This window comes from Aureococcus anophagefferens, assembly GCF_000186865.1.
Source record: "Aureococcus anophagefferens unplaced genomic scaffold AURANscaffold_23, whole genome shotgun sequence".
NCBI classification, from domain to species: domain Eukaryota; class Pelagophyceae; order Pelagomonadales; family Pelagomonadaceae; genus Aureococcus; species Aureococcus anophagefferens.
Genome location: NW_008705583.1, coordinates 251,598 through 274,857, shown reverse-complemented (window position 1 = coordinate 274,857; position 23,260 = coordinate 251,598). Strand labels below are relative to the sequence as shown.

General features: G+C 73.3%; 3 protein-coding genes across 3 annotated transcripts; 1 reads left to right on the top strand and 2 right to left on the bottom strand.

Annotated features, from left to right (window-relative positions):
• Positions 1-9,688: 9,688 nt before the first annotated feature.
• AURANDRAFT_15075 (hypothetical protein) lies at positions 9,689-10,201 on the bottom strand (the record flags this gene model as incomplete). The annotated part of the gene is made up of 1 exon (XM_009041683.1): positions 9,689-10,201. A coding segment is annotated over one exon (513 nt), but the record flags the coding sequence as incomplete, so codon positions are not given.
• A 3,611-nt stretch (positions 10,202-13,812) lies between these two features.
• AURANDRAFT_17647 (hypothetical protein) lies at positions 13,813-14,106 on the top strand (the record flags this gene model as incomplete). The annotated part of the gene is made up of 1 exon (XM_009041774.1): positions 13,813-14,106. A coding segment is annotated over one exon (294 nt), but the record flags the coding sequence as incomplete, so codon positions are not given.
• A 6,743-nt stretch (positions 14,107-20,849) lies between these two features.
• Positions 20,850-22,925, bottom strand: AURANDRAFT_733 (hypothetical protein; the record flags this gene model as incomplete). Its single annotated transcript, XM_009041647.1, has 2 exons — positions 20,850-21,482; positions 21,549-22,925. Coding segments are annotated over 2 exons (2,010 nt in total), but the record flags the coding sequence as incomplete, so codon positions are not given.
• Between the last annotated feature and the right edge of the window lie 335 nt (positions 22,926-23,260).

Here is a 23,260-nt window from a genome sequence, read left to right as displayed (position 1 = left end):
TCCGACGAGAAGAAGCGCATGATCGCGCTCGAGAACGCGCAGAAAACGGACCAGGACTCGAACCACGAGCACCGCTCCGAGGGCACGGGCTCCAAGGGCACCAAGGGCCAGCAGCGCAAGGCCGCGAAGAAGCGGTGGAAGACGCTCCAGGTCCGCGCGCACGACGCGCACGAGCGCACCGCCGACGACAAGGGCCCCGACGCCGCGGACAAGCTCCAGGCCATCTCCGCCGCGGCCAGGGCGAAGCGCGGCGAGGACGGGCCGGAGACCGAGGGCGACGTCAGCGACCTCGAGGAGGAGGACGAGGAGGCCCACGACGACGACGAGGACGACGCCGACGTCGAGGAGGACCCCCTCGGCGCGGCCGCGGCGTTGATGCTCCAGCCCCAGGGCGACGGTTAAGGGAGCTTCCTTACGTGCGCCAGTGGTTGCGCTCCGCGAGGGTCACCTCCCAGGGCTCCCGGTCGTCGGCGTCGTCCTCGGGCGGGAGGCGGTAGCGCAGGCGGCTCCGGGGCGTCGAGTTCCAGCAGAGCCGCGGCCCGTGGTTCCCGAGCTGCGCGAGCTTCGTCGAGTCGAAGCCCATCGTCGACAGCGCCGCGCGGACGTTCGACCGGTGCCGGAGCACGGAGACGCCGAGGCCGCGGCCGGGCTTGTCGTTGGAGTAGTAGATGGGCTTCTTCCGCGGCACGTCGCCGACGGGGTCGAGGTACGCGGGCCGCGGCGGCACGTACTCGCCGCCGTGGTCCACGCGGTCGTCGCCAAAGGCCGCGGCCGCGTTCTGGACGGCTTTCAGCTTGCGCCACCGGGGCACGAGCGACGGGATGTCGCGCTTGGGCATCATGCGGCAGGGCGGCAGAAATCTCGACCCCGCGCCGTTGAGCCACACGCTCTCGCCGCTCGGCCGCCAGGGCCCCGGCAGCGGCTCCAAACTCACGGGCTGGAGCGACTCCGGCGGCGGCGGCGGCGGCGGCGGCTTCGGCGTGCCCCGGAGCTGCTCGTCGAAGCCATCCAAGCGCAGCTGGGACCGCATCTCGAGGGCCCGCGGGTCCAGCGTCCGCGCGTCGAGCGCGTCCTGCTTCTTCTCGTCGTCGCTCCGCGGGAGGTCCTCTATTTTCGCCTTCCCGAGCTGCTTGCATAACCCCTCCAGGTGGCGCCGCCGCAGCAGGGCCTGCCCCAGGGCCTGGTCCTCCTTGGCCTGGAAGTTGTCCCCGTCGAGCTCGTAGGCGAGGTCGTACTCGCGCGCGGCGTCGTCGAGCTTCTCGAGCCTCTCGAGGCAGTAGCCGCGCGCGTCGCGCGCGCGCGACTCGATCTTCGGCTTGCGCTCCTCGTGGGCCGCTTTCGCGGCCTTGGCGTAGGCGACCACCGCGTCGGCGACCCGGCCCTGGCTGTCGAGGACGACGCCCAAATTCCTTTGGACGACCGCGTGGCCCGCCGCCAGGTCGCCCGCGCGCCGCAGCGACTCGCGCGCGAGGTCCCCGCGCCGCGTGCGGTAGAGCGCCACGGCGTAGTTGTTCAGCGCCTCGACGTCGTTGGGCCGCGTCAGCAGCACGCGCTTGAAGCCGATGGCCGCGTCGTTGTAGTTGCGCAGGCGGAAGTACTCGTAGGCGAGCTCGAAGACGGCGTCGGCGGAGCCGGGCTGGTAGCGCACCTGGTCGCGCATGAGGGCGAGCCGCGTCGGCATGATGTCTTCCTTTGCTTCCAAATGCCTACGTTCCACGCGGCGTGGGAGAGAGCATCATCTCCGAGGCGCGTTGAAAACCATGGATGTTATCGAAAAAGTTGAAGCGTTGAAGGCATCACCGGCCTGGACGCCTGCGCGATGGATTGCAGCTCCGTGAGATTGCTCCTGTGCCTCGCGGCAGCCGTTGCAGCGCCAGCGCAGCGTGAGCCGCCGCGCCCGCGCGACGCCGCGCCGCCGTCGCTGCAGCGGCGCGAGCCGTCGTCGCTGGACGTCGTCGTCGCCGGCACCCTCGGGTCCATGGTCGGCGAGGTCATCTCCTATCCCATCGATCAGGTCAAGACGCAGTGCCTCACGCAGGGCTCCAGCTTCCTCGTCGCCGCGACGACGCTCGCGCGGCAGCGCGGCGTCCGCGGCGTCTTCGCGGGCCTGCCGTCGCCGCTCGTCGGCGCGTTCTTCGTCAAGTCGACGGTCTTCGGCGCGCGCGAGTTCTGGAAGGCCGTGCTCCGCCGCCTCGGCGTCGCGCGCGGCGCCGGCGCGCTGTCGGCCTTCGGCGCGGGCGCCGTCGCGTCGCTCGTCGTCGCGCCGGTGGAGAGGGTGAAGATCGTCGTGCAGCTCGACGGCGGCGCAAGCGCGGGCACCCAGGCGACGGCGCTGCGGCTCTGGCGGGCGGGCGCGCTCTTCCTCGGTGTTGGCGCGACGTTCTGGAGGGAAGCGCCGCAGTACGCGGCCTACTTTAGCATCTACGAGTCGAGCCGGCCGCGCCTGAGCGCGGCGCTCGCCGGCGCGCTCGCCGGCGCGCTCTCCTGGCTCATGGTTCTGCCCGTGGACGCGGCGAAGACCATGGTCCAGGGCGGCCTCGCGCCGCGCTTCCTCCCGGCTCTGAAAACGGCGTGCCGCGACCCGGCGCGCCTCCTGAACGGCGCCGCGCCCACGGTCATGCGGGCGCTCGTGAAGCACGGCGCGGTCTTCGCGGCCTACGAGGCGATCCTACGGCTGCTCGCGCATGAACCTAAGGAACTCTAGTTGCGGCGCTCGGGCAGCGCGGCGGTGTTGAGGATGCTCGCGAGGGCCGTCCGCGGGCTCGCCGCGGCGACGGTGTTCCGGCGCCGCGGGGCCCCTTCTTCTTCGCGGGCGTCGCGCCGCCCGCGGCGGACCGCGCCGCGAGCTCCGCGAGGAAGCCCGCCGCCTTGGGCCGCGGCGGCGCCGTCGCCGCGCGCGGCCGCGGCGGCGGCGCGGCGGGCGGCTTCGGCGCGGGCTTCCGCGGCTCCTCGTCGGCGGCCGCCTCGCGGACGGCGCCGTCGTCCTCGGCGTCGGGCGAGAAGGGCAGCGCGGCCTCGTCGAGGGCCGCGGCCGGCGCGTCGCGGCCGATGGCGTCGGCCCACGCCGCGGCCGCGCCGTAGCACGCGGGCGCGCGCTTCGGCGGCGGCAGGTCGGCCTTGCGCGCCGCGAGGCTCTTGAGCTTCGCCGCGAGGGACGCCTTCCAGGCCTGCTTGTCGCCCCGGGCGTCGTTCTCGAAGGCGCCGTCCTCCGGCAGGGACGCGAAGACCGCGCGGAGCTCGAGCAGCGACAGCGTCTCGAACGCGTAGCGGCCCCGCAGGTCCGCGACGTGGCACTTGGCGATGCGCTTCGGCGCCGCGCGCGTGAGCCAGAGCGCCGGGTGCTTGAAGACGCGCCGCGCGGCGTCGGCGCTCAGGCCGTCGCTTTTCAGGCTCGCGAGCGACGCGCCGCTCCGGAAGACGTCCGGCGGCACGAAGCCGCGGACGACGCGGCGGCAGGCCTCGTTGGCCGTGGCGTGGTCCGCGCGCCACGTCGCCTCGGCGGCGAGCTGCTCCGCGGCGTGGTCCGGGTGGACGCGGATGTAGGCGTCCCAGCGCTTGACCTCCTTCTCGTCGTCGTAGCCGCCGCCCTGCGCGCCGAGGAGCCGCGCCGCGGCCGCGCGGAGCCGCTCCTTCGCCTCGTCGAGGGACACGACCTTCTCGATGGCCGACACGCCCGCCTCCTTGAGCTGGGACTTGAGCAGCTCGTTGTGCTGCCGCAGCTCCTCGAGCTGGCTGCTCTCCGCGGCGTCGAGGCCCTCGACGCCCGCGGGCGACGCCGCGGGCCGCCGCGGGCTCCGCGGCGCCGCGCGCGCCTGGCCCTCGAGCGCCGCGCGGGCGGCGCTCGCGACCTGGGCGCTGAGCTGCGAGATCTGCGTCCGCTGGGCCTCGATGACCTCCGCGAACGCCGCGCGCGCGCGCGCCTCGTCCGCGGCCGCCGCGCGGCCCGCGGCCGCCGACGCGGACCGCCGGGGCGCGAGGCAGGCGACGAGGGCGGCGACGACGCCGGCGAGGGCCGTCAGCGCGACCGCGGCGGGGGCGCGCGGCGCCGCGGGCGCCGCCTCGGCCTTCCGCCGCTCGTCGAACTGCCGGAGCGCGTCGTAGAGGCGGACGATCATGCAGAGCTGGTCGCCGACGTCGCAGCCGATGCCCGACGTCGCCGTGAGGTGCGCGGCCATGAACCGCTGGGCGGCGACGATGAGCAGCTCGCCGGGCTCCGCGCGGAGGCGCGTCTCCGCGCCGTCGATCTCGATGGGCACCGTGACGCCCGCCGGGCCCGCGACCGCCGGGTAGTCCGCCGGCTCGATGACGATGACCTGCTCCTCCTCCTCCACCGCCGCGGGCGGCGGCGGCGGCGGCGACGGCGCGGCGGCCGGCGGCGCGATCGCGGCGGCGGCCGCCGCGAGGACGGCCTCGGCCGACGCGCGCGCGGCCTCGGGCGACGCGGCGGGCGCGGCGCCGCCGGCGAGCACCGGCGGCGCGTCGAGGGGCGCCACGGGCGTGCGCAGGGGCGCGCTGCGGCGCGCCGCGAAGGGCTCGCGCGCGGGCCGCCGCGGCGCGGCGACCGGCTCGGGCCGCGCGGGCGCCTCGCGCTCCTGGACGACGCGCGGCACGAGCCGCGGCGGCGGCGCCGCGTCCGGCCCGCGCTCCCGCGCGATGGAGCTCGCGAGGTCCCGCATGGCCGTGGCCGTGTCGCCCGCGGGCTTCGCGTCGCGCGACGTGAGCGCCGCCTTGAGCAGCGAGTCGCGCGAGTCGCCCGCGCGCGCCGCCGCGGGCGCGCGCCGGTCCGCGCGCTGCTCCGCGGCGCGCCGCCGCAGCTCCGCGGCCTTGGACCGCGAGTCGCTCCGCTCCGTGGGCTCCGCGAGGGGCGCCGGCGCCGGCGGCGCGGGCCGCGGCGCGGGCGGCTTGCCGCCCTTGATCTGGTCCACGCTCACGCTGCGCTGCAGGCGCTTCGTCCGGCAGGACCCGTTGGCGCACGACGCCTCGAGGCCCGCGGCCGTCGCGAGACAGAGCACGAGGAGCATGCTTCTGCGCCAACGGCGGTCCATGGCTGCCCCGATTTCAAATGATTCAACAACTGCTGCTTGATGTCGCTTCTAATTGGGGCAGCGTTGAGAATACGGCCATGGTGGCGATGGCATTCCCCGCAATTGCCTCGTCGATCCTCGTTGGCGCGAGCGCCGCGCTGCCGGACCTGCTGCCGCCGGAGCTCCGCTGGCTGCCGACGGTGCTGGCCTTTTGCGCCGGCGGCCTCGCGAGCCTGGCCCTCGCGTCCTTGGACCACGCCGCATCCGACGACGAGGAGCTGGTGGTCGTCGCCGCGCCGCCGCTGCCCGTCGATGCGAAAGTATCGCCCCTGCCAGCGCGCAAAATATCGGCGAAGCGGACCTGGGACGCGAGCCCGCCGACGCGGTTCCTGGACGCGCTCTGCCGCGCCGGCGACGACCGCACCGAGCGCGCGCTCTGGGCCGTGGGCGTCCTCGACGCCCTCGCGCGCGACGACGCCAAGGGCTGGCGCGCCGTGCTCACGCAGCCGAGCCTCGTCGTGAGCCAGCGGCGCAGCGACTACGCGGGCGGGCCGACCGCGTGGCGGCTGCGCATGCGCGGCGTCCGCGCGACGCCCGAGGCCGTCGCGCGGCTGCTCCAGGACGAGGCGCGCCAGACGACCTGGAACCCGACGCTCGTGGGCTACGACGTCCTCGCCGAGGAGGCCGGGTTCCCCGACGCGTTCGGGCGGCCGACGCGCGTGACGAAGACGACGGCCGCGGCGGAGTGCGGCGGCTTGGTTTCTTCGCGGGACTTCACGAACCTGCTGCGCACGGAGCGGCGCGGCGACCGCTTCCTCGTCGGCGGCACGGGGCTCGTCGACGACGCCTATCCGCCCGTGGCTGGCGCGGTCCGCGGCTTCAACGGGCCCTCGGGCTGGGTCGTCGAGCCCGGCGCCGGCGGCGCGGACGTGACCTGGATCATCGGCTCGGACCTGCGCGGCTGGCTCTCGCGGGCCCTCATCGACGCCGCCATCTCGACCGTCATGGTCAAGTTCGCCCGGGCGCTCAACGAGCGCGTCGGGAAGGACGACGTAATGTGAGCTGTAACTTGAAGGGAAAGCGGTAGAAGGTGCCGTCCTCTCCCGACCACTCTTGCCGAGCTGGATCGCGAGCGGCAAGCACTACACGCGCGCCGCGGCGTCCCCGCACACGCGCGCACATGCCGTCGATGATTCATTATTCATACTGAAAATCCGCATCGAGACCCTCGCGGTCTCATGACGACAGCTTTTTACCCTTGAGACACACGCCTTTCGCGTCGCCGCCCCGCACAAACGCACCCGCGCGCCGCCACGCGCACCACCGTAGGCACGATGGACGTCCTCTACCCCTTCCTCCAGCAGCACCACCTCGCGGTCGACGTGTGCGTCGTCACCGTCGTCGTCGCCGCGTTGCACCGCAACTACGTGCACCGCTTCTTCACCATCGGCGCGGGCTGCTACGCGCTGACGCTCGTCACGGGCGCCGGCGCGCCGACCTGGCTCTGGCTCGCGCTGGCCGTCGTCGCCCACGCGCAGCCCGCGTGGCTGTCGCCCGCGCACAAAAAGCAGCCCGAGACGGGCGCGATCTTCGTCACGGGCGCGGACTCGGGCATGGGCGAGGCGACGGTGCTCCACCTCTGCAAGGAGGCGTCCTACGAGCGCGTCTACGCCAGCGTCGAGCGACAGGAGTGTTCTTTCGCGTGAATTTCGCCTGAAGATGTGAAGAAATCCGACCCCGTCGCACTTGGTAGGTCTACGCGGGCATCTACGACGACAGGTCGGCGTCGAAGCTCGCGGCGGCGCTGAAGGCGCACTCGCCGGAGGCGGCGAAGCGGTGCGTGCCCGTGGCGTTGGACGTCTGCTCGGACGAGTCCGTGGCGCTGGCCGCGAAGCGCGTCGAGGCGGACCTCGCGAGCGGCGCCAACGGCGCCAAGGGCTTGGTGGCCGTCGTCCAGTGCGCGGGCATGGGCTACAACGGGCCCGGCGAGTTCATTCCGATGGACATCTACAAGAAGCAGATGGACGTCAACTTCTTCGGCTACGTGCGCGTCGTCCAGGCCATGATGCCCCACGTGCGCGCGGGCGTCAAGGCCGTGGGGCGGCGCGGACGCATGGTCTTCACGGGGACCGGCGGCGGGGTGTTGACGCCCGTGCCGCCGCTGCTCACGGCGTACATGTCGTCGAAATTCGCCGTCGAGGCGTTCGTCCGGTCGTTCCGCGTGGAGATGCAGCTCACGGAGAAGCCCATCGACGCCTGCATCATCTCGCCGGGCTTCGTGAAGCCGACCATGCTCGTGGAGAACGGGCTCAAATTGAACGACCAGATGTGGGCCGCGTGCAAGGCCCGCCTCGGCACGGACCAGGCGAAGGACGAGTACGGGCCGCTGCTCGACACGTTCATCAAGTACTCCCTCGCGGAGAAGGGCACCCACGTGTCCGAGGTCGCGAAGCGCATCCGCCTCGCGCTCCAGGCGGGCCGGCCGCTCCACGGCTACAAGGTCGGGCCGGACTCGCGCGCGACGCCCGTCGCGGGGCTGCTGCCCGTGCCGCTCCAGGACTTCGTCATGAAGGCCCAGGTCTACGGCCGCCAGGGCAAGCTCTAGGAGGACCCGCGCGCGGTAAGGGTACATGCGCGTCCGTGGACCGAGAAGATGGACCAAGCCGCGCATGTCAAATCCAGCCGATGCTGAAGTAATTACCAACTTTTCGAAACTGCCCATACTAGCGCGTTGCTTCTCCGAGCCGCGGCGTCGTCGACGGCGCGCGCCGCGGCGCCGTGCACGCGACGGCGACGAGGCGCGCCGCGGTTTTGCGCAGCGCCGGAGCGTCGCCGGCGGCAAACGTCGAAGGATGATCCCGTCGCGCGTCGCGGCGCTCACGGGCGCCGCCGCCGCGGGCAACGACGCCGTCGTCCACGCGATCCTCGTGCCGCCGCGGGAGCGGCCGCTGCGCACGGACGGCATCGGCGTCAACTCGCGCGAGCAGTCGAGCCTGAAGACGGCGCTCCACTACGCGATCCTCAACGACCGGCTGTCCACGGTCGAGCTTTTGCTCGAGCTCGGCGCGGACCTCACGGCCGCGGACCTGAGCGGCCAGACGGCGCTCCACATGTGCGTGGGCCTGCGGCGCCACGCCATCCTCCGGGCCTTGCTCAAGGCCGCGGGCCGCGAGCCGGAGGTGCTCGAGCGCATCCTGTGCGCGCGCGACCGCCTCGGCCGGTCCGCGCACCATTTGGCCGCGCGCCACGGCGACCGCGCGGAGCTCGCTCTACTCCTGGACGCCGCGGGCGAGCAGAGGTCGAACGCGGCGAAGCGGTCGAGCGGGCTCCTCGACGCGCCGGACTCGGAGGGGAACACCGCGCTGCGGCTCGCGGCCGCGCGCGCGTGCGAGGTCACGGGCCCGCCGCGGGAGATCATGTGCGCGACCATGGACCAGCTCCTGCGGCGCGGCGCGGACCCGAACGTGGTCGACAACGAGGGCGAGACGCTCCTGGGCTGGTGCGCGCGGAACGACTGCCCCTTCATGGTCCGGAAGCTTCTCCGCGACTTCGACGGCACGTACGGCCCGAAGGTCGACCCGTCCATCGAGGACCGGACCTACCGGCGCACGCCGCTGGACTGGTGCACGCTCCAGGAGGACGCGCCGCCGGGCGAGGGGCCCGCGCCCTTTCGGCCGGCCTGCGCGATCGCGCTCGTCGAGGGCGGCGCGCCCGTCGCGCAGCGGCACGGCAAGCTGCTGGCCAAGGCGCGGTCCCTGCCGGCTCTGCCCATCTCCGAGAGCGAGCAGGAGAAGTCGCTCGTGACGCTCCACGCGCGGTTACGTACGGCGTACCTCGCGCTCGACGAGGACGCGTGCGCGAGGTTGCCGGAGGATTTGAAGACGATGGACGGCACGGGCGCGGGGAAGGGCCTCGGGCTCCTGGAGTTCCACGGCGCGCTGCGCAGGTACCTCAGGGCGCGGCCGTCGCAGGTCAACGACCACGACGTCGGCGTCGTCTTCAAGTACCTCTGCGAGGCGCACGGGAACCGCGACAAGCGCGCGCAGATCCACGACTTCGTGACGTGGCTCAACACGAGCCGGTTCCGCGTCGTGTCGCGGGGCGTCATGGCGACGCGGCGCTTCACGGCCGTGCTCCGGAACATGGGCCACACGCCGCCGTCGGCGCCGGGGTTGGGGTTGGACGGCCTCTCGCCGCCGCTGACGCCCGACGCGCCCGCGGCGCACCTCGGCCACGCCTTCGAGCCCGCCCTCGCGGCGCCGCCCCTGCCCGCCGAGTACCGGATCGGCGACACCATCGGCGAGATGGCCTGGAAGCGGAGCGGCTGGCAGCGGTCCCAGCAGAACGCGCACCACCTCTTCCTCTCCGCGACGCCCAAGAAGCTCAAGCCCATCCTCGACAAGCGCAAGGCGCTCTCCGACGGCGCCAAGCCCCGGGGAAACCGGAGCCTCGCGGCGCTCTTCGACGACGAGGCGGGGCCCCGAACCCGGCGGCCCCGCGGGGGCCTCGCGGAGTCCGCGTCCGTGCCCGGCGCGTTCGACGACGACGCGTCCCTCGCCACGGTCGGCTCGCTCCGGTCGATGCCGTTCTAATCTTGCTTCGAGCTTAGGCGGCGGGGCGCGCGCCGCCGACGACTAGGCGCCGCCCGCGCGCGCCGCCTTTCCGCGGGCCTTGACGAGCGCGCCGGCGATGACCTCGTTCGTCGCGAGGACGAGGGACGCGAGGGGGCCGAGGTAGAGGAGGCGCGGCACGAGGCCCGAGAGGAGCACCTGCCAGCCCTCGGCCTCGACGAGGCCCGCGAGCTGGGCGAAGAGGCCCACCGTCAGGTCGCCCGACGACGTCATCACGCGCGTCTTCGCGACGTCGAACGGGTGCGTCGCGAGCGCCGCGAGCCAGCCCGCGGCGATGCCCAGCGAGTACTGGGCCTTGGGGTTCGACGTGTTCGCGTAGTCCAGCAGGAGCCGGAAGATGGAGAAGGACAGCGAGTTCCACATGACGTCGCGCGTGATCGTCGCGACGGCGCCCTTGTAGAAGCCCGCGAGCCCTTTCTCGGCGAGGATCGTCGAGAACGCGACGAGCGCGTTGGGGTAGAGCTCGACCATGCAGCCCTGCTTCATGACCTCCTGGGGGATGCGGATCGCGCCCGCGCACGCCGCGCCGCACGCGGCCGCGACGAGCTGCGTCGCGAAGCGGCCCTGCGAGCTTTTTACGAAGTCGTCCGGCAGCGCGTTTTCGAGAGCTTTCCGGGCCTTGCGCACGGCCGTGAACTGGATGGCGCCCGCGGGCGCGCTGAGGCCCACCTGCGGGATGAGGCCGAAGGAGAGCGACTCCGCGAGGCTGGAGGTGCCCATCGACACGGCTTGCGTGCGGGTCCGCACGACGTCGAGCGGGTGCAGGATGGTCTGCGCCACCATGCGCGCCGCGGCGCCGGCGACGAGCGTCTCGCCGGGCGTCAGCAGCTCGCTCGCCGGCTGCTGCTTCTCGCCGCCGCGCTTGCCCAGGCCGCCGCCGAAGCGGCGCAGGGGATTGGGCAGGGCGAGCGCCGACGCCTTCGGGACGAGCTCGGCCGTCGTCGCCGCGACGCTCAGCGCGAAGATGAGCGAACGCATGTTTGCCGTCGTGCCGCGCGGCGCGGCGGCGTCGCGGCGGCGGCACCGGTGGCTCATGGCGGCGGCGCTCTTGCAGCTCGGTGCAAGCATCTGACGAGAGGCGACACTGAACTGCTCGGGGGGGACGCGCGCGGCGGGCTTCAACAAGACTTTCAACAAGCATAGGTAAGATCCTGCAAGTTGCAGTCCTCCCCAGCGCCGCCGATGCGACGCTCTCCCTACCAATTTAGGGTGTAACGCATGGCGCCGCCGGCCGCCGGGTCCCCGGGGAAGACGACGACGTCCTGCGTCCAGGGCCTGACCGTGGTCATCAAGGTCGCCCCGAAGGGCAGCGTCTTCCAGCCGGGGCAGCTCAACCCGCTGCGCACGGGCCAGGCGGCGCGGCGGCTCCAGCGGACGTCGAGCGAGCGCTTCGTGCACCTGAGCCCCGTCAAGGCGCCGCCGAAGATCGTCGAGGACGACATCGACGACCGGTCGTCGGCGTCGCGCGTCTTCCGCCACACGTTCGGCCGGCCGCGGCGGGCGAGGAGCGCCGCGAAGCTCACGGAGCTCGCGCCCCACGAGCGCGAGCTCCTGGACGTGGACCTCCACGCGCACCGGCGGGGCTCGCCGGCGACGCACCCGGAGCTCCTCACCTTCTACGAGCTCGCGGGCATCGACCGCCAGTCCGTGCAGACGCAGAGCATGGCGCTGAAGAAGGCGCGGCGCGCCGTGCGGCCCCTCTTCGACGACCTCGTCCGCGACAAGTCCGCCGAGCGCGAGATCAAGGCGGACAAGCACAAGGTGCTCACGACCGTGCGGCGCCGCGGCGACCAGCTCCGCTTCGCGTCCTCGGTCATGCGCGCGGACAAGGACGTCGTCCTCGCCGCCGTCGCCACCTGCGGCCGCGCGCTCGAGCACGCGTCCCACGACCTCCGCGACGACAAGGACGTCGTCCTCGCCGCCGTCCGCAGCGACGTCACCGCGCTCCGCTGGGCGTCCGTCGCGCTCCGCGCGGACCACGACGTCTTCGACGTCGCCATGAACCAGCAGCCGACGGCGTCGCGCCACGACGTCGCCAAGAGGCCCCGGCCCCTCGTCCGCGACCACATGTGTTAACACGACGACGCCGAGGCGCTATGCGCGGGCGCGGCTTAGAGGCGAGTGCTCCACGTTCCGCGCTTTCGCGCGGCGTCGGCTTCTTCGGATGGCGTCGCGCGCTTTCGCGCGGCGTCGGCTTTCGGGTGGCTTTCGCGAGCTCCCTAGCAGGACGCGGCGACCTCGACGCCCGGCTCGTTCCAGCGGACGCCGAGGTAGACTTTCGCGTCGGTCGCGGCGAGCGCGTCGCGCGCGCGCCACCAGGCCCGAGCGTACTCCGCCGGGTCGTCGAGGACGGCGGCCGGGTCCGCGGCGCTGCGCGCGAGGAACTCCGGGAAGACGTCCCGGCCCGTCTTCTGCCCCGCGACCGAGTAGCGCAGGTCCAGCGACACGCGCGCGGCGTCGGAGACGTTCGGCAGGCTCTTGTGGACGAGGAGCTTGTGGAAGACGAGGATGGAGCCGCGCTCCATGGGCACGACGAGCGACGGCGCCGCGTCGCGGCCCGGAAGGCGCATGCCCGGGCAGTGCCGCTGGAGCTGGCTCCGCTCCCGGTGGCTGCCCGGCTGGACGACCATGCAGCCCATGGCCTCCGTCGCGTCCGTCACGGGCACCCAGACCGTCAGGAAGTCCGCGGCGTCGGCGTCGGCGGACATGGCCGCCGCGTCCTGGTGCCAGTCGATCGCGCGCACGAGGCCCTGGCCGGCGCCGCCGACGACCATGCGCTCCGGCGGCTTGAGCCGCGCGTGCTGGATCGGGTTCGACAGGATCTCCCCGCCCAGCACGTCCTCCACGGCGTCCAGGATCGCCGGGCTGCGGAGGAGCGCGAAGATGGCCGCGCCCGTGTGCACGGGCGTCGACGCGGGGATCCCCGCGGCCGCGGGCAGCGAGATGTTGAAGGCCTGGTGGTGCACGCCCGTGCCCGAGTTGTAGAGCGCCGCGAGCCGCTCGGCGAAGGTCCCCGCCGTGGGCGCGCCCATGCTCGCCAGCACGTCGTCGAGGCGCCGGTCGTATTCGGCGAGGATCGGGTCGAGCGCCGTCGCCGGGTCGAGCACGTTCTTCAGCACGACGCAGCCGTACGTCTCCAGGACCTCGCGGCCCTTGCCGACCATGCCGCCGTCGACCTCGATGTCCGCGAGGGTGACGGCGCGAAGCGGCGGGGCAGCCATTTCAGTCTGGGAAATCATTAGATTCGCGAGCAAGCGATTGATTTGTGTAAAGGCCGGCTTCAACAGCGCTAGAGTGCCTTGTCGATGGTCGCCGCAAAATTGTCTGCAATCATCGCGGCGATCGCCGCGACCCACTTCTCTTCGGCGCTCCGGCGGCCGTCGTCGGCGCTGCGGCGATCGAGCCCGGCGCCGCGCCGCGCCGTCGAGGCCGTGCGCCGCGGCGGCTTCGACGACGACGACGACGACGACGACGAGGCCTACGACGACGACGCGGACGACGAGGACGACGACGAGGACTACGACGACGACCTCGAGGAGGACGAGTTCGAGGACGAGGAGGTGCTGAGCGGCGGCCTGTCGGGCGCGGGCGTCGCGTTCGTGAGCCGGAAGCTCGAAGCGGTGGCGAAGATCTTCGGCTCCGGCGCAGGCTTCCGGGAAGCGAACAAGCGCGCGGAGCTCGAGCAGCGCGTCGAGGACTACAACGCGCTCCAGAAGGCGTCCGGGTCCTTCCACCGCGCCGTGCTCGTGCTGCCGCTCACGAGCGACTTCGACCCGCCGCCGGGCCAGCCCGGCCACGGCAAGGTCCAGTTCAGCGACCGCGTGTCCATGGCGCGGTCTGTGGGCGCCGAGCTCACGAAGCGCGCCTACGAGGTGCCCTGGCACTTCGAGCTCGAGGCGCTGGAGCCCCGGGAGGACGCGGACCTCGTGCGAGCGCTCGGCCACGCGGGCGAGTCCGTCCGCGGCCGCGAGCTCCTGAGCGGCCGCGCCCTCGCGAACGCGCCGCCCGCGCGCTCGCGGCCCGGCGACGCCCAGGGCCCGGGCATCGGCATGCTGCCGCGCCTCGACAAGGTCTACTGCTCGCCGCTCGACTTCCGCGCGCCGGAGAACTTTGTGTTCTGCCCGCTGTGGATGCTCCGGGAGCTGCGCGTGCTGCCCTACGACGTGCTCCTCGTCACCTGGGTCAAGCTCAACGACGGCGTGACCATCGAGCTCCAGCCGCACCAGGACGCGTTCCTCAAGCTCGCGAACCCGCGCGCCGTGCTCGAGGCCGAGCTCAAGTACTACTCGTCGGCGACGCGGCTCTCGACGATCTCCCTCCTCCACGACGGCACGCAGTACGACTTCGACGTCACGGCGACCGTGGGCAAGGACGGCCTCAAGGTCGACGAGTACAACCCGGAGAAGTGCGAGGCCGTCGCCATCCAGGACGCGGACGTGAGCCTCGACCTCGCGGCGCGCGGCCTCGACGCCATCAAGAAGCGCAAGCTCGTCGAGGCGGACGACGACGACGATGACGACGACGACGAGGAGTAAGGTGGTGAGCTCCGCTGTTGGCGCCTCGAATAGGCCTTCGAATGCGCCTCGCGCGAGTGCAACACGCGACGATGCAGAGCAACATCGTCCGGCTAAAAAAACTCGGGCAAAATGGTTGCGGCTCTTCGCGGCGCCCGCGCCCCCAACGCGGAGTCCCTCGTGCTCTCCCACGCGGAGCGGGGCATCCTCGACGTCCTCGCCCTGCTGGAGACGGACCTGGACCTGTCCCGGTCCCGGCTCCCGCTGCGGCGCCTCGCGGCGGCCTGCGGGAGCCTGCAGCGCAGATTAGAATTCGTTGCCGACGGCGGGTCGTCGTCGGTGAGCGAGGGCGAGGAGGAGGACGACGACGTGGCCCTCGTCGACGCCGAGGACGACGAGCCGCCCGCCGGGGGCCGGGGCGGCCGCCGCGCGCGGCGCCGCGCGCGGTCCGCGTCCGCGCCGCGGTCCGAGAGCCCCGTCTTCCGGGACCGGGAGCTCCTCGGGGGCACGGTGACGCCCATCCGCTTCCACCCGGGCAGCGCGGCGCCGCGCGAGGACGCCCTGGGCCTGGAGGGGCTGAGCCTCGCGACCGCGCGGCGCGAGGTCGCGGCGGCGATGGACACGGGCGCGGCGCCCCCGCGCGGCGCGAAGCGCATCTGCGGCTCGGGCGCGCTCGAGTCCGAGTCCGACGCCGACGCGGACACGGAGGAGGCCGTCGTCGGCCGCGAGGCGAAGCGCCGCCGCGAGCGCCTCGGGTCGCCCTGCCGCGACGGCGACTCGCGGCCGCCCGCCGCCGCGCCCGACTTCGCCGGGGCCGAGTTCGCCGCGCCCGCGCCCGCGCCCGACTTCGCCACGTCCGAGTTCGCCGCGCCCGCGCCCGCGCCCGACTTCTCGGCGCCGGCGCCGGCGCCGGCGGACGACGCGCCGGCGGAGGCCGTCGAGGCCGAGGCGCCGCCGCCGCCGCCGCCGGCCGCGGCGGCCGCGGCGCCGCCGCCGCCGGAGGAGCCGCTCGCGGAGCTGCCGGGCCTCGGCGCGCTGAGCGGCCTCCCGCCCGAGGTCGCCGTCGACGTCGTCTCGCGGCTCAACGCCGCGGAGCTCGGACGCCTCGAGGCGACGTGCCGCGGGGCGCGCGGGACGCCGGGCCTCGTCGAGCTCGCGATCCTCCGCGTGAAGCGGCGCCACTACGGCGTCGCGACGCTGCCCCTGCTCGCGCGCGAGACCTGGCCCCGCGTCCTCCAGCGCTGGGAGTGGACGCGCAGCAGCCGCTCCCTCTCGAAGCGCATGGACGGCGTCGCCGCCGCGCTCGACTCGCTCGCGCTCGACAAGCAGCGCGGGCTGATCATGTAGCGAGGGCGCTCCGAGCCCCCCGCGCGGCCGTTTTAGGGCCCCATTCCTCCTCGCCTCTCCTACTAGTAACTTGAAGTTAGGGACACGCACCTGCAGGTCCCAGGACGCCTCTTACTCCCAGCTAGTACCCAAGGTCGAGGCATTGCGAGTTCACCGCGACGGCGATGGCGATGTTCGCGCCGAGGACGTACTGCCCCTCCTTGCCCTTGGCGTCCTCGTCGTCGTCGCCGACGAGGCCGCGCTGCACGGCGAACCATCGGCCGATTTGGTACGTGCCGAAGATCCCCGGCGCCATGATGACGGCGAGGAGCGCCGCGGCGCAGAGCGCCTTCGGCACGTCGAGCGGGTCGTGGATCTGCGCGAGCCAGCCGTAGTCTCGCGCGCCGGTCCAGGCGTTCGCGGCGCCCGGCGCCGCGGCCGTCGCGGCGGCGGCGGCGGCCGCGACCTTGGCCTCGAGGTCCGAGATGCGCTCCTCGTATTCTTTGTAGACCTCCTTCTTCGCGCGGTCGACGGCCTCGAGCTTGGCGTCGTGCTGCTTGGCCATGAGCTCCTGCATGTCCACAGAGCTGTCCGGCGTCGAGGCGACGACGCGGCGGCGGCGCAGCTGCGGCGTCGGCGCGCGCAAGCTACTCGCGATCTGCGTCGCGAACGCGCAGAAGAGGGCGAGGCGACGCGCCATCACGACGAGAGAGAGCTCTCAAAAGCACAGCCCAGCCTTTTTCGCGCAGATCCAGCGGCAACAAACCTCATGCTCGCCAAAGCTGCCCACAAAGGTGAAGCAGCCCACAAGCATGGCCAGCCTCGAATCGCGCCTCGCCGTCGGCGGCCGGCGCACGCTGCGCTGGACGAGCCAGTCGGACTCGGAGGAGGAGGACGACGCGTCGTCGAAGCAGTCCTTCGAGGAGCGCGACGACGAGGCCGCGTCGATCGCCGAGGGCAGCGGCTGGGCCTCCGACGGACCGGGCAAACGCTGGGACCTCGTGGACTCGGAGGACGACGCGACGGCGGGCATGACGCGCGACGGCACCATGTCCGGCGCCGCGACGCGCCGGGCCGCGGCGCGCTTCTCCGGCGCCCAGGGCGGCCTCGCGGACGACGCCGCGGCGTTCCACAGCGTGCGGTCGGCGGAGGTCGCGCGCGGCGCGTCGGCGACGGCGATCACGGCGGCCCTCGTCGCCGGCGCCGAGGCCGCGGGCCTATTTGTGGAGGCGCGGCGCGCGGGCTACGTCTGCGCGAGCGGCGTCGTGAAGGGCGCGCACGCGCGGGCGGAGCTGCAGCTCTGCTGCCGGCTCCGCGGCCGCCGGCGCCGCGCGCCGCGGCGCTGCGCGGTGGTCTGCGTGAGCTTCCTCGACGGCGCGGCGGCGGGCGGCGCGTCGCCGGACCGGCACACGCGGGCCGCCGCGCGGCTCGCGGCGACGCATCACCTGGAGACGCGGGTCCGCGACGCGCTGCGGAGGGCGACGTTCCTCGAGGCGCGCGGCGCGCCGCGGCTGCGGCGGCGCAAGGACGGGTCGCTGTCCGACGGCGACGACGGCGGCGCGTCCGGGTCCCTCGACCGCCACTTCCTCCTGCAGCTCCGCTACGCGGCGGCGGCCGCGTGCCGGACGGAGCGCGACGCGGGCGACGCGCTCCGCGCGGGCGCGGCCCGCTGCGAGGCGGCGGCGCGGGCGGCGACGCTCGCTTTGGGCTTCGCGGCCTTCGAGCCCCGCGACGCGTCCTCGGACGACGACGCGCCGGCCGCGCCGCTGCCCGCGCGCGCGAGGGGCGCCGTCTTCGCGCCCTGCCACGACGCCTGCGCGGCGCGCGTCTTCGAGGCGCTGCTCGCCGACGCGCGCCGCGCCGCGCCGCCGCGCCTGCCCGCGGACGTGCTCCCGCGGCTCGCGGCCGCGAAACGGGCGGTCTACGCGAAAGTCGCGAAACTCGCGGGCTCCGGCCGGCCCGTGCTCCGCCTGCCGCGGGCCCTCGTCGGCGCGGAGCGCCGGCCCGCGGCCGTGACCGTCATGCGCGACGGCGTCATCGTGGCGCCCGCGGACGGGTCCGACGCGCCCGCGCCCACGGGCCGCGTCGCGCGCGCGGACGTCGTCGGCGGCGCCCTGCGCCTCGCCTGCGACGGCGGCGGCACGCTGCTCCTGGAGCCGGCCTCGACGACGCTCGACGCCGTCCGCTTCGTCTTCGCGGCGCTGCTCCGCGTGCCCCGCAAGCAGGGCTAAAAACTTCATCGTCGACCCCGATCCATCATAAAACGATCGTTCGCGCTCGAGGCAGCAGCCCGCGGCGCCTCTCCGCAGCGCTCGTCGCCGCCATGGTGATGAGCGCGGACGAAACCGCGGCGGCATCGAAGCTGCACCGCTTCTTCTTCAAGAAGATGATGCTCGGGGCGAAGACGTCCATGGGCGTGGGCCAGACGAAGATCAACAAGCAGATCGCCGGCACGTCGAAGATGGAGTCGGCCGTGCGCATGGCCAACAACGTCGAGCGGCAGCACAAGCGGGCCTACGCGCACAACCGCGAGGGCGACCTCCACAAGGAGGCCGGCGCGGGCATCTTCGACCGCATGCAGAAGCAGAAGCTCCTGCAACGGCGCGCGCGGTCGCCGCACCGGCGGCCGAGCTCCGTGCAAAAGGTCAACATGGGCGCGCCGTCGTCGTCGGTCGAGGAGACCTTCCGGCGCAACGCGCGGCAGCGCCTCGAGCGCCTCGAGCAGCGGCGGGCGGACCTGCGCAAGGCCGGGCGGGAGCATCAGGACCCGACGCACACGACCGTCGAACTGGCGCACGCGGGCCAGACGGAGAAGGAGGCCGCCGCGGAGCGCGCGCTCGAGCTCGCGGACCGCGCGGCCAAGGCCGCGCGCGTCGCGGCGTCGCGCATCGCCGGCACGAAGCAGAAGGGCGGCGACGCCGACGAGGTCTGGGAGCTCACGCACCGGAAGAAGGCGACGCGCGCGCCCGAGGACCCGCGCGAGCTCGGCACGCGGAAGCTCCACGCCCACGGCGGCGTCGGCAAGGTGCGCAACGTCGAGCTGCCCACGGTCGTCGACGCCGACGCCGCGCGGGCCGCGCTCCACGAGAAGCTCGCGCTGAAGCACCGGAAGACGCTCCAGGCGTTCCGCCTCGCGGACCGGTCCGGCGACGGCAACATCTCCTACGACGAGTTCCGCGTCGTGCTCAAGAACATGAACCTGCGCCTCGACAACAACAGCTTCGACGACCTCGCGCGGCGCTTCGACGCCGACGGCAACGGCGAGATCAACTACCGCGAGTTCGTCTCCGAGTGCGGCGAGGCCATCCAGGGCGGCGGGGACGACGACCGCGCGGAGCGGCGCAACGCGGCGGAGCTCCGGAGCCACGACGCGACGCGGGCCGGCAAGGCCATCCACGCGAACAACGCGGCGGTCCTGGCGCTGCGGAAGGAGGGGCTCGACAAGGTCTGGCGCGCGCCGACGGCGTCCGCGCGGAAATTGGTCGAGGTCGTGTCGTCCAACGCGAGGCGGCTCGGCGACGGCGTCGCGGACCTCATCACGCGCGTGCGGCCCAAGTCGCGCGCCGTGACCATGCGCAAGTCGACGCTCGCGCAGGGCGAGGTGAGCCGCCCGCCGGGCGTCGCGGGCGACTGGGTGTCGAAGAAGATGGACGCGCGGCACAAGAGCCGCCGGGGCCACGACCTCGAGGCCCAGGAGCACATCTCCGGCGCGGCGACGGTGTCCCGGGACAACGACGACCACGTGAGCAACGCGCAGCGGGGGCCCGCGCTGCCGGACCTGCGGACGGAGCTCCCCCGGACGGCGCACGAGGTCGCGGGCCAGAAGGACAGCATCGCGCCCTACCTCGCGCGCGACGACTCGACGCCGCTGCCCAAGCCCAAGCCCGAGCTCCGGCGCCGGACGACGAAGCGCCTCGTGCGCAAGCCGGCGCGCGCGCGCCAGCACCTGCCGGGGCCCGCCGTCGTCGACGGCTGGCGCGGCGACGGCGACCCGTGTCCGAGGCCGCCGCGGCCCACGCCGCGGAGGAGGCCGCGCGGCGCAAGTACAACGGCCCGTCGCGCGAGCCGTCGCCCGTCGTCCACGGCGTGCCGACGAACCTCAAGATCGCGAAGCGCGACGTCGTGCCCGTGCCGCCGTCGCGCGGCGCGCCCGTGAACGAGTGGGGCCGCTTCATGAAGGGCGACGACCACCGCCTCCCGACGGCGCCGGGGCCGGCGAAGCCCGCGCCGCCCCACGAGCCCGTGATCCCCTTCGACGGGCCCCTGCCGCCCATGCGGCCGAGCACGAACCAGCCGCGGCGGCCCAAGACGAACGCGTCGTCCGGCGCGCCGCGCAAAAAAAAGTACAAGAAGGCGCGCTTCGCGGACGACGAGCGGCGCAAGACCGCGGCCGGCGGCCTCGCGCCGCGCCACGGCGGCATCGGCGGCACGGGCGAGGGCCTGCACTACGGCACGGGCCGCATGTCGACGGCCGCGTCGCGGCTGAACGAGGCCGACAGCGACCGCCTGAACCGCCGCGACGCCGCGCACCGCCACGTCCGCGACGTCGAGGACCACCTGCGGCTCGGGACCGGGGCGTCGCGGCTAGACACCGCGGCGTCGTCGCGCTTGGACACGGCCGCGTCGTCGCGGCTGGACACCGCGGCGTCGTCGCGCTGGACACCGCGGCGTCGTCGCGGCTGGACACCGCGGCGTCCTACCGCCTCGCAGCGGCGTCGAACGCGTCGAGCTACATGGTCACGCGCGACGAGCACGACCGCCTCGCGACCGCGCGGCCGCCGGGCACGGGCCAGCGGCCGCCCCTCTTCCGCAACTTCCCCGCGGGGGTCTCGCCGCGGACGCTGACGGCGCCGGGGGCGAACTACGGCGTCGACGGGACGCACAGCATTATGCGGTAATTGGGCTAGGGGGAGCGCCGGCGTCACCGTGCCAGTGTGATTCCGCTGCCCCCGAAAGTCCAGGCGACGAAAGATCCTGGCAGCCGTGGGCGCGGTCTCGAGTAGACGGCGAAGGCCCGCGGCCGCCAACCCCGGGCGCTCTAATCACCTCTTTTACCTCCCGCGCTTGTTCGTCGTCGCCGGGGGCGTCGGGGGCTTGACCGGGAGCATCATGGCCTCGTAGCCCGCGGGCTGGCCCTGGGCCATGACCTGGAGCGCGAAGAAGGACCGCTGGGCCATGGTCTCCATGTCGATGAGCGCGTTGACGTCGTCGGCCATGGCGTCGCGGTGGAGCTTCGACGCCTTGGTGAACTGGTCCTGCTCGTTGGCCTCGTCGCCGAAGGAGACGTCGCGCAGGTTCTCCGGGAGCTGGCACTCGGCCGCGGCCATCGTCGGGATCTTCGCCTTGACCTTCTTCTCGACGGCCGCGAGCAGCGTCGGCTCGTCGTACCAGACGCAGTTGCCGCCGGCGTCGTAGGGGCGCGTGTCCTTCTGGGGCGGCTTCTTGCCCTTCTGGCAGAACCAGACCTTCTCCTTCGCCGTCGCGACGAGCGAGATCGCGAGGCCGACCTTGTCCGCGCGCCCGACGCGGCCGATGCGGTGCACGTAGTTCTCCGGCAGGTCCGGCAGCGTCATGTTCACGACGAAGGGCAGGCCCGTGACGTCGATGCCCCGCGCGGCGACGTCCGTGCAGACGAGGATCTTCACGTCGCCGGCCTTGAACGCCTCCAAGTTCTTCCGCCGCTCGTCCATGGACCGCGCGCCCGCGAGGACGCAGCAGCTGTAGGCGCCCTCCTTGCCGCTGTCGCGCTTGCCCTTGAATTTCTGCCCCCCGCTCTGGCCGACGAGGTAGCGCTCGAGGAGGTCGCAGTCGAGGTTCGTCCGGCAGAAGACGAGCACCTGGTCCATCTTCAGCGCGTCGATCAATTTCACGAGCAGGGCGGGCTTCGCGAGCTTCAGCACCTCGGAGCAGGCGTCGGGCGTGGGGCTGTAGGTGCTCTTGGCGTCGCCGCGCACGTGGGCCGGCGGCTCGTAGGTCTTGGCCTCCAGCTGGCCGCCGCGGTGCACCGCGTCCGTCGCGTACCCCGCCGCGGCCGCGTCGCGCGCGAGCATGACGACCGCCGGGTCCGCGCCCGTCGGGTCCACGGGGACCACGACGTGCTTCACCGTGTCCGGCAGGTGGCTCTCGCCCTTCAAATCGACCCAGGTCGGCGACTCGCAGACCTTGGCCGCGAGCTGCTTGACCTCGTCGCTGTGGAGCGTCGCGGAGAAGAAGCAGACCTGGAGCCGCTTGTCGCGGGCGCCCGGCGCCGCGCCCTGGGGCAGCTTGCGGAAGATGTTCAGGCACGTCTCCGTGTCGTCGGTCTCGATGAAGCGGTCCGCCTCGTCGAGCACGAAGAAGCGGCAGCTGCTCTCGCAGTCGACGACGCCCCGTTTGACCAAATCCCAGATCTTCAGCGGCGTGCCCGTGACGATGTCGACGTCGCCGTTGCGCAGCGCCGTCTCCGCGGCCTTCGTGTTGACGCCGCCGATGAGCAGCGCGCAGTTCAGGGACGGCCCGGTCACGTGTTTCGCGTACGCCTCGAAGCACTGGTGCGTCTGCTCCGCGAGGTCGCGCGCGGGCTCGAGCACGATGGCCGACACGCCGCGGCCGCCGTTCTTCGACTTTTTCGACGTCTCGAAGGCGCCCGCGGTCGCCTTGGGCGCGGCGTAGCGGAGGCCGGCGAAGGCCGCGAAAGGGACGGCGCCGGCGCGCGGGTGCTTGAAGGGCGCCGCCCCGAGGTTCACGGAGCACTGGGCGTTGCGCATGGCCACGGCGGGGTAGAGCCACTCCTTGGCGAGGTTCGCCGGCAGCGGCGCGAAGGCCGCGCCGAGGTCCGCGCCGTTCTTCGTGTAGCCGCACGACCCGCTGTCGAGGTCGAGCCAGCAGCCGACGACGTCGCCCTTGCCGTAGGTCTCGCCGTAGGCCTCGAAGCTCCGCGCGTGGCTCTTCTTCGCCGTGCCGCCGTAGCCGACGCCCTTGGCGTCCGTGCCCAGGTCGTAGCTCGCGGCGACGGTCGACCAGCCGACGCGGACGAGGCCCTCGTCCTCGACCGCGACCTCGTAGTAGACGACGCCGTTGCCCCGGGCGCCGCAGTTCGCCCGCGCGCCGGCCCAGCGCTCGCTCCGCGACTGGCACGTCGCGCCGTCGTCGGAGATGGCCATGGTCTGGTCGCGGTCCTCCCTGCTCAGCGCGGGCGGGCCCGCGGCCGCGGCGGGCGCGGCGCGCGCGGGCCCGCCCGTGCGCTCGCCCTCGCGCAGCTTCTCGTGGACGAGCTCGAGGATCGGCAGCGCGAAGGCCGCCGTCTTCCCGCTCCCCGTCGGCGCCGCGACCATGACGTCGCCGCCGCCGAGGATGAGAGGGATGGCCTCGTCCTGCACCTCCGTCGGCAGCAGGTAGCCGATTTCTTCCACGCCCATCTGCAGCTCGGGCATGAGGCCCATGGCCTCGAAGCCGCCCGACATCGTTCGCGTTCGACGGCGCGCTGGAGGCCGTGCGCGAGGAGCTGCTCTCGCCACAGTCCTTGGTTTGGGAGCACCACTGTGGCATGGGCCGCCGATTTGGAGCTCTTATGGCCGCCCTGGCGGCCACCCACGGCGCCGCCTTCGACTTCCTCAAACCGAGATATTGGCAGGACCAGATGCTGGTGACGAAGCTGCTCTCCGGCGTGCCCAAGGGCTCGAAAGTGCTCGAGATCGACTGCGTCGACGGTGCGAAGAACTTGTGCGTGCGCCGCGCCCTCCCGTCGCGCGTTTCGCGCCACGCACGACCCTGTAGGTACTACCTG